Source organism: Ovis aries, chromosome 1 (genome assembly GCF_016772045.2).
Source record: "Ovis aries strain OAR_USU_Benz2616 breed Rambouillet chromosome 1, ARS-UI_Ramb_v3.0, whole genome shotgun sequence".
Taxonomy (NCBI): Eukaryota; Metazoa; Chordata; class Mammalia; order Artiodactyla; family Bovidae; genus Ovis; species Ovis aries.
The window spans coordinates 92,218,364-92,238,450 of NC_056054.1; the positions used below are offsets into that span (position 1 = coordinate 92,218,364).

A 20,087-nucleotide genomic window follows, 5' to 3' on the forward strand; every position below is an offset into this window, starting at 1 on the left:
AATGATGATTATCTTGTTTGATAAGCATGCGTTATAGTTTCCCCCCATGTTTTCTTACAGATTCAGGAGCACATGGAACTAACTTAGGAACATCAGCTTATTAACACATTGTGGCCACTCATCAAAAATATACAATTCCTTTAGAAGCAACAGAAATATTTGTATGTGTTCATTAATGGCAAGAAATAATTTGTAATTAATTATGTTAGAAAATAACGGCATAATCATAAAAGTTTAAAATTTCAAGCTCGCCAGTCCAGGTTTGATGCATGATACTGGATGCTTGGGGCTGGTGCACTGGGACGACCCAGAGGGATGGTACGGGAAGGGAGGAGGGAAGGGGGGTCAGGATGGGGAACACGTGTATACCTGTGGCGGATTCATGTTGATGTATGGCAAAACCAATACAATATTGTAAAGTAATTAACCTCCAATTAAAATAAATAAATTTATATTAAAAAATAAATAAATAAAGTTTTAAGCCAAAGTTAGTGGAAGAATGATCGCACCACTGGCAAAAATAGGAATATGACAGTGAGAATCAGATTGGAACTAAGTTGAGCCCTATTCTGCAAGAGCTTCATCTAAAACAATAATCAAACAGAAAGGTATACAATCCACACAGGCAGTTGTAAATACAGGATTATCAAGCACCCTTTTCAACACCAAATAATGGCTTCCTCTGCTGGTCATTTTAAAAAGTGAAAAAAATTTTTTTAAATGTGAGAAGTTATTAGTCAGTGACCAGTTTGCCAAATGAAAGAATGTAAAATATGTATGTCTTCCTTTTCTCCACAGCACCCAGACATAGTTCTATATATCAATTAATATTATACAACAGAAAGAGGTCATTAAATTTTTGGAAATTATTTTAATAATTAGCTTGAAATAAAAATAAATTTTTAAAGAGCAAATTCATTAAATTACTTACTCCTTTATTAAATCTTTATTTTCTTGAATTCCTTCTTCTAATTTCAAACTTACTTTTTCATTTTCAAACTAATTTACAAGACAGAAGAACAGTTCATCACGTTTTAGTTAGCAAAATAAACAAGCATAATCATTAAGCAGCATTTCTAATTTGTTATGATGGTCTATAAAAATTATTTTTTAGAACATAAAAAAGAACTTTTTTTCACACTTATAGATAACCTGTAAGAATATGGGTCTCACTTTCATCAGTCTAAAATAAGGTTTCCTGAATCATCTCCAAAATGTATCCAATATTTTTATGGAAGATTATCTTCCCTAAACATTTTGAAAAGGTGCTTTATCTTTGTCCTAACCCAGTGTTACATTTCCTCAAAATTTTTCTTTCACCATGCCACAATATTGAAGCTAAACAGCTTCACATTCAAAGTTTTATCTGCTTCTTTATATATTAGAAAATGTCATTTTCTAATGACAAAAATGTCATTTTCATATTAAAAAACACATTTATATCAAACAAAACATCATCAGGAATAGAAACTAGTAAAAATTAAAACTCTATAATTAGAATCATTAACTCAATCTTTATCTAAAATAAGTTAGTTTCCCTAGACATTTAATTAAGCTTTGTGTAACCTCTCCTATGTGTTCATCCTAAAACTGACATGCAACTAATATTAACGAAACTTCAAAAAAGCACCATTCTTAAAACCCACATGATAGAAACAAGATAAACCTAAGTTAACTATGAAGTAACACTTTGGTTTAAATAGCATTATAAGATTTACTATACCATATTTTCAATTCCAAGTTTCATTATACCTGTAGTTCTTGAATGGCTTTCCGCTGTGCTTCAAATTTTTCTATTTTCTTGCAACTTGTTTTCTTTATGCTTCAGTTCAGATTCTACATTCACTTTCCACTTCTTGATCTTTTCAGCCTCCTTATACAGTTTTGAATATAGTCTGCTCATTGGCTCTAAATTCTATTATAAAATAAGTTTTCAAAGACTGTTAATTGTTCAAAGTTTAGTATAACCAAACTACAGCTGCTTATTGAAAACATCCATGAGTATCTTAGTACTTGAGAGCAAATCTCTCCTCAGTTTTTGCCCTAATATCATACTAAAAGCTATGTTAACTTTTTTTTTAATAAATTGTATTTCTTTTTTTGTTGGTTGGCTGCAGGGATATGCAAATCCTGAACTGAGCTTTCTGCGACTCTCATGGATAGTCTTATATATACAGAGGTTAGTGGATTTCACCAAGGGACTTCCAGGTATCACACTGCCTTTGGAAAAAATTAAAGTAATTTAATATGTAATTTTTAAAAAGTTCCTTGTTTTAAAGGAAGGTGACATTTTGAGAAGACAAAACCCTCTAGTTTTCTACCAAAACTGCCTCTAAATTCAAAAACATATTGACTTTTTTGCTTTAATCAATCAGGTGGATGAAAATATAAATATTTAAAAATACTATTCAAGTGACTTCAAAGACTTAGAGTTAAGACAAACTATGATTGGTTGTATGTTTTATTTTATTTTTGGAAATAAATAGTTTTGGTTTTTAGATAAACAAAATTCCTTGTACCATACCAAAAAAAAAAAAAAAAAGAATCAAGCAATTGTTGGCCAAAATGTAGCTGTCTATTTACATATACAGATAACTCTGCAAAAATAAATCCTTCAAGGCTAAACTAACTATGTTTAATTTGCCTTTGCCATAGGAACTTATTATCTGGTTCTGATGAAAGTGCACTAAAATATTAAATGTGGAATCATGATTATTCTAAGGGGACAGTTAGGATTCATATCATAAATAATACAAAAATGTTAAATTCTATACTTGAAAATTACCTTTTCATTTTCTATTTCAAACAGTTATGTGATCTTTTCATAAAGGATTTGAAAATATGACCAATGAGGATCAGACTGCATTACAGAAGGGATCAAAAACTGAAGTGATATTCCTTCATGTGGCCCAAATTTACAGTCAAAAAGAATGTTTTTTATCAACTTCTGAAAATAAAAAGGGCCAACTAACTCAATCTTAATAGTTATTATTAAATTTAGCAACAAATTATATAACATTGAACTATTTTTCTTATATTTTAATTTTACTAGTTGATATATAAATAAGTATGTCAACAATAGCTGTTTGTAATTTACCAATTCTTTGTTTTAGCTTTTGTTTTTTTTTAAAGAAAGTCATTCTTTTATATAGCATTACAGAAAACACATTTTGAAGGGTCTTCTATATAGTTTTTATATAAAGTATGAGCTATTATTCTAGATTCATGTTTCAGTAATAAAAATTATAAAGCTATCATTTGTTAGGAATGTTTCCTGTATAACAGATATTAGAGTTATTGAAATTACTATCTGCATAAAGATTTTTGAAAAGCAGACTTTATATTTTTCCCTTAACTATGTACTATGAGGGGCTTCCCTTATTGCTCAGTTGGTAAAGAATCTGCCTGCAGTGCAGGAGCCCCAGTTTGAACCCTGGGCTGGGAAGATCCCCCGGAGAAGGAAATGGCAACCCACTCCAGTATCCTTGCCTGGAAAATCTCATGGACACAGGAGTTTGATGGGTTGCAGTCCATGGGGTCGCAAAGAGTCGAGCATGACTGAGCAACCAATACTTACTTAGGTAGGAAGAGTAGGGCACAACTGAGTGACTAACACTTACTTAGATACTGTGAAGCTATTATATCATTTAGATCATTCACTGAATTATCACAATTAGAGTGGTACTAGAAATGCTATTTATCCCATGGAAACATTTTGCAATGAAGACTGTTCTTCTATTATGCTGACTGGTAATATTACATGTAATACAAAATATCATTTTGGATGGAAAAAGTTGGTCAGACCAAAAAATTGCTCAGAAAGTTGATTTCATTTTCTTCTTATACAGCTTTGAGAAAATGTGATAATGGCAATATGAGTCAGCACTATGGTTTGACAAAAATACATTTGATATTAATCTTTTTAGGTATTGCTGAAGAATTTATTATCACAGTATATTGCTTCTGTAGAAGAATGAGTGAGCTTACTATTGCTAATACTGAATATGCTCTGCTTGCAGCCACAACAGTGCTTTTTTCAGGTAAAAATACATTTGGCAATAAAGTTTGGATTAAGTTTGCAAGGAAATCATGAAGTTTGTGGTTATTATATTATTCATTGATTCCAAATGTGCCAATTTTAATCAAAATTGACTTCTCTATAAGAGCATTCCTTTCAGCTTACAAACATGCTGTAATTTCTTGCATCTTAATAAAATGCCTTTTGCCTTTGAATCCCCTTTCTGCTATTCTATTTGTCTGTTTTACATTATAGTCAAATTTTTAAAAATTAAGAACTGTTTCTATTTCTGCCTCCATGTCTCTCTTCTCATTCACTTCTGAAACTAATACAGGTAGATTTTGTCCCCTCCACCATAACTTGTCAAGATCTTCAGTAATTTGACATTGTGAATTCCAGTGATCAGTTAAATTCTGATCGTCCTTAATCCATCAGCTACTTTCGACACAGCAGATAGCTTTCTCTTTCTTAGAACACTTATCATTTGGCTTCAATTGATCACTCCCTCCTTCTTGGCATGATTTTTTTCCACTTAGTTTCCAGGACATTATAGTCTCTTGGTTTTCCTCCTCAGTAGCTGCTCTTTCTGTCTTTGTTAATTCCCCATCATCTTCCACGCTGATAAATGTTAAAAATGTTCCAACACTCAGTTTTCTTCTATCCCTACTTCCTTAGAAACTACATCTCATCTCATGGCTTTAAATACCATCTAGGGGCTGACAACTCCCAAACTATATGCCAACCTGTACTGCTACCCGAAGCTCCATTACATAGCCTACTCAAGATTTCAATTTTGATGTTTAGAAGGGATATAAAATTTAACCCCCTCCTGTGAACTCTTGATTGCTCCCCTGATCCTTCTATATTCTTCCTTCATCTCTTCTAAATGGCATCTCAATCCTTTAAGTTGTAGAAGTCAAAATTCTTGAAGTCATCCTTCACTTCTTTTTTCCTCTTATTACCCATATTATATATGCAACAAATCATGTTGACTCTAGCTTCAAAATAGATCTGGACTCAACCACTTTTTACTGTCTCTGCCATCCTAATAAAACTAACTTACTTTCCTATTTCTGCCCTTGCCTCCTTAGGATCTATTCTTTATACAGTAGCCACAGTGATTCTTTGACAACATAAGCCATATCATGTCATTCTTCTGTGCATAATCCTTTAATGTACTTCTCTTTCATACAATTTACAGCCAAAGTTCTTTCTGATATCGCTTGCAACTATTCCTTTTGCTAACATCATCACAACCACATTGCTTTTGATGCATATGTTCCCTGAAAATTTCAAGTAGGCTCCTTCCACAAATTCTACTGTACTTGACAAATTTTCTGCTTGGAAAACTCCTTTCTAGATAGTTCATGGCTCCCTCCTTCACCATCCTGGATCTCTGCTAAGTGTCATATTAAATCTGATTAGCCTTTAAAAAATAGCCGCTGTGCCTCTACCCTAAATTCTTATCCCCTACTCTTAATTTTTGTCATATATTTTTATTTTTAAAATGTGTATATGTCTCTATTCTCCCCTACTCCTCCTAGACCCAAAATACAAGCTCAATAAGGGCAGGAAACTTAGCCTAGGTTCACTGCTGTATCTCCAGCACAATGACTAGATGAATGAATGCTGTCTAATCATTAAGAAATACACTCAGTCATGTCCAACTCTTTGTGACCCCATGGACTGTAGCCTACTAGGCTTCTCAGTCCATAGGATTTTCCAGGCAAGAGTACTGCAGTGGGTTGCCATTTCCTTCTCCAGGGTATCTTCCTGACCCAGGGATCCAACCCGGGTCTCCCACATTGTAGGCAGATGCTTTACCCTCTGAGCCACCAGGGAAGCCCCTCATAGAGTATTATGAAGCTCAGATAAGACATTGCATAGAAGGAGGTTACCTAGCATACAATCTGGCATATATGAAAGGCTCAATGTGTATTTTCTATTTTTATTATTTTAAAGTATATGGTCTTAATTATCTTCTACCATTTTCCAGTATTCATTACAATATATATGATGATGTTTTTCAGATTGCCCATGCCTTAAAAATAAGCAACATGTGGAAAATTTACAGGAACCAGTTTTACAAATTTTGTACAAATATTCAAAAATTTATCACCCAGAAGACCTACAGCATTTTGCTCATCTCATAGGGAGGCTCACTAAACTGAGAACACTGAATCACAACCACTCAAAAATACTTAGCATTTGGAAAACAAAGGACCCCAAATTGACTAGTTTGCTCTCTGAGAAATGGAATTTGTATTCATGCTGCTGAAATTTTATAACGTTGTGGTTTGTCTTATACTTCTTAAATCTAGATTGTTTACTTTATCATCATAGGATGATTGATTTGAAAAACATGAACAGAATTGCTGTCACCAATATATTGCTATAAAATGGACATTATCAAGGGCTCATCAAATTTTGTGGAATATAGGACCACCACTAGAGGGACATCTAGGATTCTTTTCAAGATTCGTGCCCAAGGAAGCAATGGTGATTGTTCCTGCATGTTCCCTTCAAAAGGGAGTAGTACTAAATACAGTTCTTACCTGAAAAAAATCTTTTTTTCATTTAGCAGAAAATCGAATGAAAATATATTGATTGCTTATAGATATAAAAAAGATTATCTAGTGGAAATAGTTGTAATCAGAATAAAAGCAGTTTGTGAACTTAAGGCTAGGTTGATGGCTAAACATTTAAAACCTATTACTATTATAGCATTTTACAAATTATTAAAGAGGAACAAAGCTTTGTCCAACTCTTACTTTTTCTTAATGTCTTTAAAAAACATCTTTTATAAGTCCCAATTAAAATTTTGTCATGGAAAGATATTGAAAAATTAAAATGACAAAATATGTTAACATATATTGGGAAATTAAGCACAATTTAATGCTCATTCTGGTAGACAATATTTTAACTTTTTTGCTAACACCTTTCATAGAAAAAATTAAAGTTCTTAAAACCTGAAATCTTACCACAAACATTTTAATCCTTATAAGAACTGGATTAACATTAAAACATTTCATGTGAAATACACAAAAATGAGAAATTATATGGAAGCCCAATTATTTAGAAAGACTGGACCTGAGTAAATAAAACTGAATTTAATACTAGGAATGACATTTTGGTTTTCAATAAGAAAAAAGACCATAGTTGAATATTTCATTGTTACAAAACTTAAAAAATTTTGGAATATTAAATTTATACCTTTAACTTTTTAAATATGTTAACTAAATGTGTCAGCTATTTCCCGCAGGGATAATTTTGTGCATTTATTCTTGGTATCATCTCTCTCTCTCTCTTTTTTTTTTTTGTATCATCTCTTAAAGGGAGTATTTAGTCTCTTTTAGGGTACCTAGACTCTTTTTCCGGAGAAGGCAGTGGCACCCCACTCCAGTACTCTTGCCTGGAAAATCCCATGGATGGAGGAGCCTGGTAGGCTGCAGTCCGTGGGGTCGCCAAGAGTCGGACACGACTGAGCGACTTCACTTTCACTTTTCATTTGCATGCACTGGAGAAGGAAATGGCAACCCACTCCAGTGTTCTTGCCTGGAGAATCCCAGGGATGGCGGAGCCTGGCGGGCTGCCGTCTATGGGGTCGCACAGAGTCGGACACGACTGAAGCGACATAGCAGCAGCAGCAGACTCTTTTTCATATAAAATGAAACTCTTGCACTTTTTCCTAGCTCAAAAATTATGTTTTTACCAGCTCAAAAATGTAAGTTTAGCAGAAACTATTATGTCTGAAAGGTTAAAGTTACACAAAACAAAATGAGTTATTTAAAACTATTACTAAAGTCCTCTGGAAAAGCATCGGTTATACTGTAGGACATGGAAAAAACTAGAACATACAGTCAGTATGTTGAAAACAGAATGTATTGTCTTAAGGCTCAAACTAGCGCCATATTTATTGCTTCTAGTAGCTCAAATCTGAAACGAGACAGTCATTTCAGACTTTTGCTGCTCACTTTAAAAAAGCCATCAAGTCCTATTAATTTTACTTTTTAATTATCTTTTACATTTGACACATTTTCATCTTTAATGGCTCTGTCATAGCTTAGATCTTCGTACCTTACTCACGCAGGCTATTAAAATTGTCTCCCTAATCCAGTCTCGTATACCTAAACCATTTTTCATACTACGAATTTTCTTCTGAACTTGATCATGCCTCCCTTTCTGCTCAAAATCTCCCAAGATTCCCATCCATAAAGTCTAAAATCCCAAAGCCTTTGCAATGCCTTCACACCTGCTAAGTCTCTAGTCTCATCATTTTCCCATTTGGGTCCTCACACACCTATACTGCACTGCTTGCTTGGTTTCACTCTCTTGGACTCATCTTTCTCACAACTCGAGCGCTTCGGTCCTTCAGCTAGGAATACCCCTTCCCGTATTTACTATCTAGCCATAGTTTTATTCCCCTTTCTGCTTTCTATAGACGCAGTACTAGTAGCACATCCGTGAAGGATTCTCCTGACTCCAAGCCACTGTAAAGGCCATTTTCCCTTTCGAAGTGTCTCAATGACCCCTTACAACCATTAGGTGATTATTTGGGCTATAATTATGTTTGTACTTGTTTCCTTCCTGTCACTGTGAACTCTTGGAGGACAGAAATAGATTTTTCACTCTCAGTTCCAGTCCACCATAGTGTAAATGTTAGTCGCTCAACCGTGCCCGACTCTTTGCGACCCCATGGACGGCAGCCCATCAGGCCCCTCTGTCCGTGAGATTTTCCAGGCAGGGATCCTGGAGTGGGTTGGCATTTCCTTCTCCAGAGGATCTTCCCAACCCAGGCATCGAACTCCAGGCTCCTGCACTGCAGGCAGATACTTTACCGACTGGGCTACAAGGGAAGCCCTATCATATAGCACCTAATCTATCACAGCACCTAATAGTTTTCTTCACATTCTTTAACAATAGCTGAAGCTTAAAGAATGTCAAATTCTAAGAATCTAGGTAAGAATTGTTACTGACGTAAAGGGAAATCTCGCGAGATGTAGGTCTTGCTCGCTTGGCGGGCAGACGCTGCCGACCGTTATTTCGCGGTTAAATCGCGGTTCGCTCTGCCCCTCCCTCCTGGCCGCTGCGGTGGAGCTATTTCCCGCCTTTTCCGAGGTTCGCAGGCAGAAGTTCTTGTTGGTTCTTTCTGCTGCCCTAATGAGACAGCAGGTGGTGGTTCGCGTGGGCACTGAGCCCGCGATTTCCCGCTAATTTTTTTTAAAGGTAGAGTCAGGCGTGCCGAGTTCCTTTCCTGAGGAGGAAACCTAGAGGTGGGCGACATTTTGATACTGCCGCTCCCTCACGCAGGGCAGCCTCCAACGCCTCTGTAGTCGTCTAAGCACCTAAGCTAGTTCTTCCCGGCGAGGTGATGCAATTTAACAGGGCTGGTAGAGGTAACGGGCTACTTTTCAGGCTGTCCTGGTGATGATGCTAGTTTGAATTTCTCGATTATGTACGCCGCCAGCACGGCCATTGGTGGTAGGGGAATGGTGGGGGCTTAGGGGATGTTTCCCGCCACCCGCAGTAAGGCACGCTGTAGGCTTACATGGTAGCAGAGGTTTCGCCTATTCCCTTATATACCCATTTAGTACAGAACAAGTAGGGTATTAGTGGAACAATGTGAAACACTTTCCCCTCCTTGAGCAGTAGATAATTACACGACTGGAAGAGAGAAAATGGAAAAACAAAAGCCGTTTAAATTGTTTGTGCCACCAAGATTAAGTAGCAGTCAAGTATCTGCAGTGAAACCTCAGACTTCGGGAGGAGATTCTAATTTCTTCAAGGTAAATTTGCGTATGAATTTTGATTTGATTATTCTTTAGGTAAAGGAAGCAAAGTGAACTTTCCTACTGGTGATGTTGTATAATTTTTTTGTCTGTAAATATCGTCTCATTTGATATTGCTATTTAATCTCATTTAATCTTGCTATTCTCAAGTATATTGAATAGCATTGCTTTGAATTAATAATAAGCATACTTAATGTGTTTAGGCATCATTCATTTGAAGAAGTAATCAGTGGTGCTTTAGAATTCTGCGTACATAATGGGACCTGCTTATTTTAATCCTCCCTTGCTTTCTTAAAATGATTTAAAGCAACTTATATACAAGAGGATATAAATTAGAAGAAAATGTTAGAATCAAGGAAAATTAAGAAAATTTAGACAAATATATCAATATACTGGTAAAAATTAGTGTGACTGAAGTTAAAATTTGATTCGGAGCTTCCTGGTTGACAGGATAAAAAGGGAAATTTGTATATGTAGATTTTTTTAGGAAAGGAGGAATTATATCAAGTTTCTCAGGCAAAATAGAGCTTTTTTTTTTTTAGTAATTAAATTTCTCAAGTGGAACTGTACGTTGGAGATGGGATGAAACAATGAATATTTTAATTTTCTATGCTGTAGAAAAATTCCTGTGTCTTTATAGCCAAGAGTATAATGCTAAAAATCTATTCAGTGAAGAAAATTCTCAATTCTACCAGGGGAAAGATATTAATAAAATTGAAGAAAACTAATATTCCAGGCTACTAATTGAATTTACTTATATTATTCCTGAGTACTTATAAAACACATGTAATGTAATTTTAGTTAGCTTTCTCTTATAAGTGAAAATTAAAAATTTTTGCTCTGTTTACATACCAAGGTCATTTGATATTTTTAACACAATGTATACATTAAAGAGGGGCTTCCCGGGTGGCTCAGTGGGTAAAGCATCTGCCTGTAATGCGGGAGACCTGGGTTTGATCCCTGGGTTGGAAAGATCCCTTGGAGAAGGAAATGGCAACCCACTCCAGTATTCTTGCCTGGAAAATCCCATGGACGTTAACATTAAAGAATTTACAATTATAGTCACTTCTTTAAGGAGATGTATATGCAATTACATATTATTTACACTGCTAGTTATTAGAGTGATATGGGACAGTGTGTTTAAGAACTTCTTTGTGTTTCTAGGGTTTCAACAAATGTGTTGAAGATGATTTTGGTTTTCCATTTGCAATGACTAATGTCTCCAAAAATGGGGAAAACATTGATTCAGGTAGGAGACTAGAATAGCAATGTATTACCTGTGTAGAAGCATTTAAAAAATATACTTTGCTAGATATCAAATATAAGTATTATATTGATTGACATTACCCTTGACATTAAAGCTGGATATAATACTTAGTATAAAAAATAAGATGTTGGCATTTAATTCTAGTTGTCTTTTATCTTGCAGATCCTGCTTTACATAAAGTTAACTTTTTGCCCATGCTTGAACAGGTCAGTTATGTATAGTGTATATGGATATAACCTGTTTAGGTATTGAATTGCTTATTTGAAAAAGAAAAAAATTCTTTAGTTGTTGGATTACTAGTCTTCAGTATTTAATTGCTACTATTTAGAAACATCAGAAATATTTTCTCACAGGATAAATTTATTCATTTTTCAGACTGATAATTCTGACAGTTGTCATTACCAGGAGGGACTAAAAGACTCTGATTTTGAGGTCAGGAAATTTCCTATTCATATTTAATTTATTATAATTGGAGTATCATTTATTATTACTTGTGTTTATCTTTCTTTTGAGGCTTCCAAAGAGTTAATATTTAGTTATTGTTTTAAGTTACATTCTTTAAACCTTTTATCCCCTTCATTTTTCTTTTAAATTTGCTGAAATAGTAGGCCTCTGTATTTTCCTGGATTATAAAAGCATCCATTCTTAAGAGGTAATTTAACTTTAAATCATAAAAATCAAGAATAGAAAAGGGGCCTATTATACAGAGTGAAGTAACTCAGAAAAAGAAAGATAAATACTGTATACTAATGCATATATATGGAATCTAGAACGATGGTACTGATGAATTTATTTGCAGGGCGGTAATGGAGAAACAGAGAATAGACTTAGGAACACGGGAAAGTTGGAGGAAGGAGAGGGTGAGATGTATGGAGAGAGTAACATGGAAACTTATATGTAAAATAGACAGCCAGTAGGAATTTGCTGTATGACTTAGGGAACTCAAGACAGGGGCTCTGTAACAACCTAGAGGATGGGATGGAGAGGGAGATGGGAGGGAGGTTCCAGAGGGAGGGGACATAACCTATACCTATGGCTGATTATTTTGATAATTGGCAGAAAATAACAAAATTCTATAAAGCAATTATCCTTCAATTAAAAAATAGGAAATATCACAAAATAAGTAATAAAATACCCTTCTCAAAAAAAAAAAAAAAAGAAAAAGGAGAGATGGATACAATATGTGAGAAGGCTGAGACTTAAGCCAGTATTTTACAAAATATTCTTGAATTAGCAGGTATGATTGTCAGGCTTACTGACAATCTAAAGTCTAAAGAATTTGTAGGATATACTCTACTTTTGATTTTAGTTATGAAAATCATTCTTATGGCACATAGATGTCTTTAAAATAGACAGTCCATGGCCTGATAAAATGCTATATGTTTGTTGCTGGGATTATGGTATCACAAATTTATAAATATGGAATTCCTAAATTTTGATAATAGGACTATCGAAGAGTGATTAGGAAAAAATAACTTCTGATATTTATCTTATAATATGTAAATTGTTGATGCAGGAAATCTGAACAAAATCTCAGGCTAAATGAAAGAACTTGTGTTCAGTATTATTTTTCGTGTCATTGGTATTATTTCGTGTCATTCAGTATTATTTTTCATATCCTTTGGTTAACTCTTAAACTGTTTGTGTAACCAAAATGTTGTAAGACCTCGGCTAAAATTTACAGATTTGTAGAGTGATTTATTTTAGCTTTTAACCAGCCAGATTCTCTAATTGACTTAAAGATTTCTAACTTCTGACTTAACTTACATTTTGAAGTAATTTGATTTTATTCAGCAATGAATAACTTAGTCAAGTGATCAGTAACCTTAGTCAAGTGACCAAGTTATAAAGTAGAGTAGCTAGTATTGCCTTAGTAGTTAAAAAAAAGTTAACATAGCTTTCAGTATGATATTAGGGCAAAAACTGAGGAGAGATTTGCTCTCAAGTACTAAGATACTCATGGATGTTTTCAATAAGCAGCTGTAGTTTGGTTATACTAAACTTTGAACAATTAACAGTCTTTGAAAACTTATTTTATAATAGAATTCAGAGCCAATGAGCAGACTATATTCAAAACTGTATAAGGAGGCTGAAAAGATCAAAAAGTGGAAAGTGAATGTAGAATCTGAACTGAAGCATAAAGAAAACAAGTTGCAAGAAAATAGAAAAATAATTGAAGCACAGCGGAAAGCCATTCAAGAACTACAGGTATAATGAAACTTGGAATTGAAAATATGGTATAGTAAATCTTATAATGCTATTTAAACCAAAGTGTTACTTCATAGTTAACTTAGGTTTATCTTGTTTCCATCATGTGGATTTTAAGAATGGTGCTTTTTTGAAGTTTCATTAATATTAGTTGCATGTCAGTTTTAGGATGAACACATAGGAGAGGTTACACAAAGCTTAATTAAATGTCTAGGGAAACTAACTTATTTTAGATAAAGATTGAGTTAATGATTCTAATTATAGAGTTTTAATTTTTACTAGTTTCTATTCCTGATGATGTTTTGTTTGATATAAATGTGTTTTTTTAATATATTAGAAAATGACATTTTCTAATATATAAAGAAGCAGATAAAACTTTGAATGTGAAGCTGTTTAGCTTCAATATTGTGGCATGGTGAAAGAAAAATTTTGAGGAAATGTAACACTGGGTTAGGACAAAGATAAAGCACCTTTTCAAAATGTTTAGGGAAGATAATTGTCCATAAAAATATTGGATATATTTTGGAGATGATTCAGGAAACCTTATTTTAGATTGATGAAAGTGAGACCCATATTCTTACAGGTTATCTATAAGTGTGAAAAAAAATTCTTTTTTATGTTCTAAAAAATAATTTTTATAGACCATCATAACAAGTTAGAAATGCTGCTTAATGATTATGCTTGTTTATTTTGCTAACTAAAATGTGATGAACTGTTCTTCTGTCTTGTAAATTAGTTTGAAAATGAAAAAGTAAGTTTGAAATTAGAAGAAGGAATTCAAGAAAATAAAGATTTAATAAAGGAGTAAGTAATAATTTAATGAATTTGCTCTTTAAAAATTTATTTTTATTTCAAGCTAATTATTAAAATAATTTCCAAAAATTTAATGACCTCTTTCTGTTGTATAATATTAATTGATATATAGAATTATGTCTGGGTGCTGTGGAGAAAAGGAAGACATACATATTTTACATTCTTTCATTTGGCAAACTGGTCACTGACTAATAACTTCTCACATTTAAAAAAATTTTTTTCACTTTTTAAAATGACCAGCAGAGGAAGCCATTATTTGGTGTTGAAAAGGGTGCTTGATAATCCTGTATTTACAGCTGCCTGTGTGGATTGTATACCTTTCTGTTTGATTATTGTTTTAGATGAAGCTCTTGCAGAATAGGGCTCAACTTAGTTCCAATCTGATTCTCACTGTCAAATTCCTGTTTTTGCCAGTGGTGTGATCATTCTTCCATTAACTTTGGCTTAAAACTTTATTTATTTATTTTTAATATAAATTTATTTATTTTTAATATAAATTTATTTTAATTGGAGGTTAATTACTTTACAATATTGTATTGGTTTTGCCATACATCAACATGAATCCGCCACAGGTATACACATGTTCCCCATCCTGACCCCCCTTCCCTCCTCCCTTCCCGTACCATCCCTCTGGGTCGTCCCAGTGCACCAGCCCCAAGCATCCAGTATCATGCATCAAACCTGGACTGGCGGGCTTGAAACTTTAGTATCATCTTTGACTTTTCCTTTTCTTTGTTCTAGGCAATAGCTAAACTTTATTTTCTGCTTCTTTCACTCAGATGGTATCATGCAGAATTTAATAGAAAAATGTAATTGTTTAATTTATCTGCCAAGTAAATGTTGAATGGTTAGAATATAATGTGAATCCACATACAGTGATAAATTTATTTCTATTTGCTTTAAGTTAAACATCATGCTAAATATGATTCTAGAAGGCTTCTCACCTTGTCAGTAAAGTTGCTAATAAGTGAAAAATATTATTACAGCATATTGTTTTAGCTTAATTCAAAGACAACCTATGATTTTCCAGAAAAATCTAGATGTTTACCTTAATTTTTTTTTCTGGCTAAATATGTTTGGATATTAGGGGAAGGAAGAAAGAGGAAGTTTCTAAAATTGTGTGCCTACTATATGTTTGGTACTTGTCACCTTTATATGGATATGTGATTGAGTTTCTATAGTATACATGTGTGCATGCTAAGTTGTGTCTGACTCTCTGTGATTTTATGGACTGTAACCCACCAGGCTCTTCTGTTCATGGGATTTTCCAGGCAAGACTACTGGAGTGGGTTGCCATTTCCTCTTCCAGGGCGTGTCCCTGACACAGGGATCAAACCTGAGTCTCCTGTGTCTTCTGCATTGGCAGGCAAATTCTTTACCACTGGAGGGCACCACCTGGGAAGGCCTTCTACAGTATAAGGCAGATCTGAATTCTTCTGTAGCCCTAATACCAGTATTTGGTAACTTGTGAGCTTTCTTAAATTGCTGCTGTCTCCATTAATAAACAGTTGACTTTTTTTTGTGTGTGGATACTGTAACTGCTTAGTTTATGTATATAGCATACACTGTAGTGTGGAACAGTATAGTATGATATAGTATAATATAGAATTTATGCCATTTTTCTGAGGTGGGAGAGAGTGACTATATTTTGGTGTGATATCTTTCTATTTTAAGCACTTGATTCAGTTGAATGTCAGTTTTGGTCTCAAATTGTCAGTTGTCATTCGAGAGCACCTAACATTTAGTTAAGAGCTTTGTCAGAATGTAGATAAGAAACAAAGTAATACTTAGAATAATAGAGTGACTTGATTATTGGATAACAAATTTAATATTAATAGAAAGTCACTCAGATCAACCAATTATTCGCTTGATCATGACTTTCTGAAAGGAATGTAGATTTTAGTATATATATTTTTTCTTTTTGTATTTTTTCTTGAGTTTGAAAGAGACTTTGGGTATTTAAAAATCATATTCCTGGCTTGTAATAGAAGTTTGAGATACTGTAACTTTACTGAATTTGTTTAAATTTTTCTAACAGTTTTTTTGGCAGAGTCTGAGGGTTTTCTGTATATAATAAAGTTATCTGCAAATAGTGACAGTTTTACTTTGATCTTTCTGATTTGAGTACCTTTTATTTCTTTTTCTTGTCTTTTGCTGTGGTGGTGAAAATGAGCATCCTGTCCTGTTTCTGATCTTAGAGGACAAACTTTCAGCTTTTCAGGGCTGGATATGATGTTAGCTGTGGGCTTGTTATATATGGCTTTTATTATGTTGATATAGGTTCCCTGTATATGCACTCTGTTAAGAATTTTTATCATAATTTTCTCAAATGCTTTCTCTGCATCTGTGAGATGATTAGAGGTTTTATTCACATAATGAAATTCAGGAAATTACTCATTTTATGTTTTGAAGGTAAGATAGTTGGAATATTTCTGGAGTAATTAGTAAATGAAGATCCCAATCCTGTCTTCTCATTTTATTTCTTAGGTGAATCTGGAACTGTTACTAAGAGATTATTGAAAGCTACTTGTTAAGGAGGCTTTTACTTTCAAAGAAGGCAATTATTAAATCATCTTTGCAAATAGTACAGTCGACCTATTTTCCTTCATATCGTCACTTATGAGTGATTCATGATATATATAAAATATTATAATGTTTTAAGAATTTCTTTTAAATTATAGTAATATTCAATAGCTTTTAGATATGATTTTGCTTTGAGATCAGATTACATTTATGCAAACTTTTTCCTTTGTTCCAGGAATAATGCTACAAGACATTTATGTAATCTACTCAAAGAAACTTGTGCCAGATCTGCAGAAAAGACAAAGAAATGTAAGTATCTTTTCTTGTTTTTTATGATTTTATCAATTTGTTATTACTTTAATGATGGGAGGTGGAGAGGGGAACATATTATCTTTTAATTTTTTGAAACCAGTTTTTATTTGAACATGTTATATGTGTCTTTTTTTTAATATGTGTCTTATACCATTTCTTCATATAATAACTAGAATTAATGTCTCATAACCATTTCTTTATATAATAACTAGATTCTTAATTCTTTGAGCTTCGAAAGCACAAAGGTTTTTGAAAGATAATATTACATATTTCAAAAGGTATATATTGATACTTGACATTTATGGTTAATTCTCATTTTTGTTAAAGTGTGATCTTGAGAGTAACCTCTTCCGTCTAGAAGAACCAGGAAGTTGAATCAAAAATGATATATAGTCATATTCATAATAGAAAATACTGATGGAGGGCTATGCTGAAAACATAGTACTTAAGAATAGCAATGTAGTATTTATAAATAGAATTCTCAAATTTCATCTAAAGAAACATTATTTTAGAGGTTTTAGCAGGGGAGCGCAGCTACTCGCATACATTTGACCGAAGACCGGTCCTCCTCTATTGGGGATGGTCACCCTCTTCGACCGACCTCGCAGCTTTGGGAGGGACGCACATGGAGCGGTGAGGGAGGAAGGGACACCCGCCTAGCCAGCCAGATAAGCCGAATCAACCCTGGTGATCAATGGGGTGACAGATGTCACAACCAGATCGCCCTAACATCCTAAAGAAACATTATTTTAAAACATTCTATTAAGATTGTGGTATATATGTAAAAGTGCATGTATTCTGTGCATATTTTGATGTTAATTGTAAAGCAGGAATTTTTTTGTTTTGATGAAAAACGTTGTCTGATTTTTCAAAAATACTAGTGTTTGTCTTTGTCATTAATCTGACACCAGCTCTATTTGTTTGTTTCTGCCAAGAATCTATTGGGAAATACTGTGTACCTGCTTTTCCAGGATAGCTTCTATTTTTCAAATTTTAATTGATATCGCACAGCTTGTTGCTTAACTCTTGGACTGAAGAGTTAGATATCCCTATGTTCAAATTCAAACTTCCAGTTTTTATCTGCCTGACCTTGAATAATTTATGTAACCTCTCTGTCCTTCTGTTTATTAGAGTACCTCAGACTTCCCTGGTGGCTCAGACAGTAAGCGTCTGTCTACAACGTGAGAGACCTGGGTTTGATCCCTGGGTTGGGAAGATTCCCTGGAGAAGGAAATGGCAACCCACTCCAGTACTTCTTGCCTTGAAAATCACGTGGACGGAGGAGCTTGGTGCAGGCTACTATCCATGGGGTTGCAAAGAGTCGGGCATGACTAAGCGACTTCACTTTCACTTAGTGTTGTTTAGAGAATTAAATTAGGTAGTAAATATAAAATGCTTAGAACAGTGCAAAGTACTCAATATATATTAGCTCTTAATGTTGTTTCCAGTATTGCTAGTTTTTTATTCTTGATCCTTGCCTATAGTACTTAGCTTTTGTAACTATATATACTTTCTAGAATGTACTGCTCCACTGTCAGCAGTTCCACTATACCCTGTTTATTCAACTTGCAAGATTAACTTTTCTGCCTAGATAAAAAAGTGGTGAAAAGTATATGAATGTGGGTAGAGAATCTATATTGATTACCTTGTAGGAAGTAACCTGGGCTAGAGAGACAAGGCTGTTAGTTCTTTCTTCTGTTTAGTTTTAAGCTAAATCAGAGATTATTTGGTGGGAGAGGTTAGAAGAACTTTTTAAATAGGTGCTCTCTTATATGAACTAAAGAGTGTATCTTTTCCCCCCAGTATTTCGGTTTATCTATTTATTTATGGCCATGCTGTATGGCTTGTGGGATCTTAGTTCCCCTAATAAGGATTGAACCTGTGCCCTTGGCAGTGAAAAGTATAGAGTTCTAACCACTGGACTGCTGGGGAAGTCCCTGCTCCTCTTTCAAGGCTCTTTTGATGTTGAGCTACATGATCTGTTTCTGTGTTTTGGAGATTAATCCTTTGCTGGTTGCTTTGTTTGCAAATATTTTCTTCCATTCTGAGGGTTATCTTTTCGTTTTGTTTATGATTTTCTTTGCTGTGCAAAACCTTTTAAGTTTAATTAGGTCCCAGTTATTTTCGTTACTCTAGGAGGTGGATCGAAAAAGATCTTGCTGCAAGTTATGACAAAGAGTGTCCTGCCTATGTTTTCTTTTGAGAGTTTTATAGTATATGGCATTATATTTAGTTCTTTTATTCATTTTGAGTTTTTTTCTGTGTTAGAGTTTTCTAATTTCATTTGTTTACATTTGTAGCTGTCTAGTTTTCCCAGTGCCACTTATTGAAGATATTGTTTTTTCTTCACTGTACATTCTTGCCCTAAAAAGTCTTAATACTTGCTTTATATTTAGTGTGAACTCCATATGTATTCTTGCTTTAAGCCTTTATTTTTCTATTGTGATTTTCTGTTTTTTATTCATTCAACGTTAAAAAAAAACCCTACTATGCACCATGAAATGTTCTAGATGCTGAGGAGAAACAATAGTAAAGATACAAATTTTCTGCTATTATGGAGTATGTACTCTAGTAAGGGGACACATACCATAAATGAGTAAATATAATGTATGTTAGGTGCTGATAACTGTTTAAAAAGAGAATATTTTGGGATAGAGTATTTGGGGAAGTTTTTTTCTGATTAAGTGGTATTTGACTAGAGACCTGAATAATTGAGGGGCTGTACCATGAAGCTGTTTTGGGAATGAGTATTTCAGACTGAAGAAATAGTAAATGCAAAATCCCTTAGTCGAGAGCCTGTTTAATCTTTTCAATTCATAATAATGAGGTCACTGTGCTGTTACTTCCCGTATTTCTTACCTTTTTTTGGTTTCTATTTTAACAGATAGGCAATTCAGGTTCAGATCACAAGTTTTATCTTACCTTTTGTGTGTGGGGATTCCATTACCAGTTCAGTTTTCAAAGCTTTTGCTGTGTTACTTTGGGTCTGTTTCATATATGCTCCACTCAAGATTAGATTGGTTCTGGGACTTGGATAGTGATTTCAGAGCCTCTGCTGTATTTGCCTTGGGTCTATCTTGAGTATGCACATTCTCCCTTTTCCCTATGGGACTTGTACCTAGTCATACAAATAATTAGCAATCCTCTTCTCCAGCTC

At 34.0% G+C, this 20,087-nt stretch overlaps 1 protein-coding gene across 2 annotated transcripts in view; it reads left to right on the plus strand.

The window, feature by feature from the left end:
• Positions 1-9,111: 9,111 nt before the first annotated feature.
• Positions 9,112-20,087, plus strand: part of SYCP1 (synaptonemal complex protein 1) — a 136,965-nt gene continuing 125,989 nt past the window's right edge. Inside the window, exons 1-8 of one of the 2 annotated variants that reach the window (XM_060413293.1) lie at positions 9,112-9,244; positions 9,668-9,804; positions 10,972-11,056; positions 11,237-11,280; positions 11,450-11,506; positions 13,118-13,282; positions 14,019-14,086; positions 16,854-16,927. In XM_060413293.1, coding sequence (XP_060269276.1) covers positions 9,697-9,804; positions 10,972-11,056; positions 11,237-11,280; positions 11,450-11,506; positions 13,118-13,282; positions 14,019-14,086; positions 16,854-16,927 — 601 coding nt within the window. In that variant the 5' untranslated portion in view covers positions 9,112-9,244; positions 9,668-9,696. Of the gene's footprint in view, positions 9,245-9,461; positions 9,805-10,971; positions 11,057-11,236; positions 11,281-11,449; positions 11,507-13,117; positions 13,283-14,018; positions 14,087-16,853; positions 16,928-20,087 lie in introns of those variants that run through there. The other variant, XM_060413286.1, reaches the window with a different exon arrangement.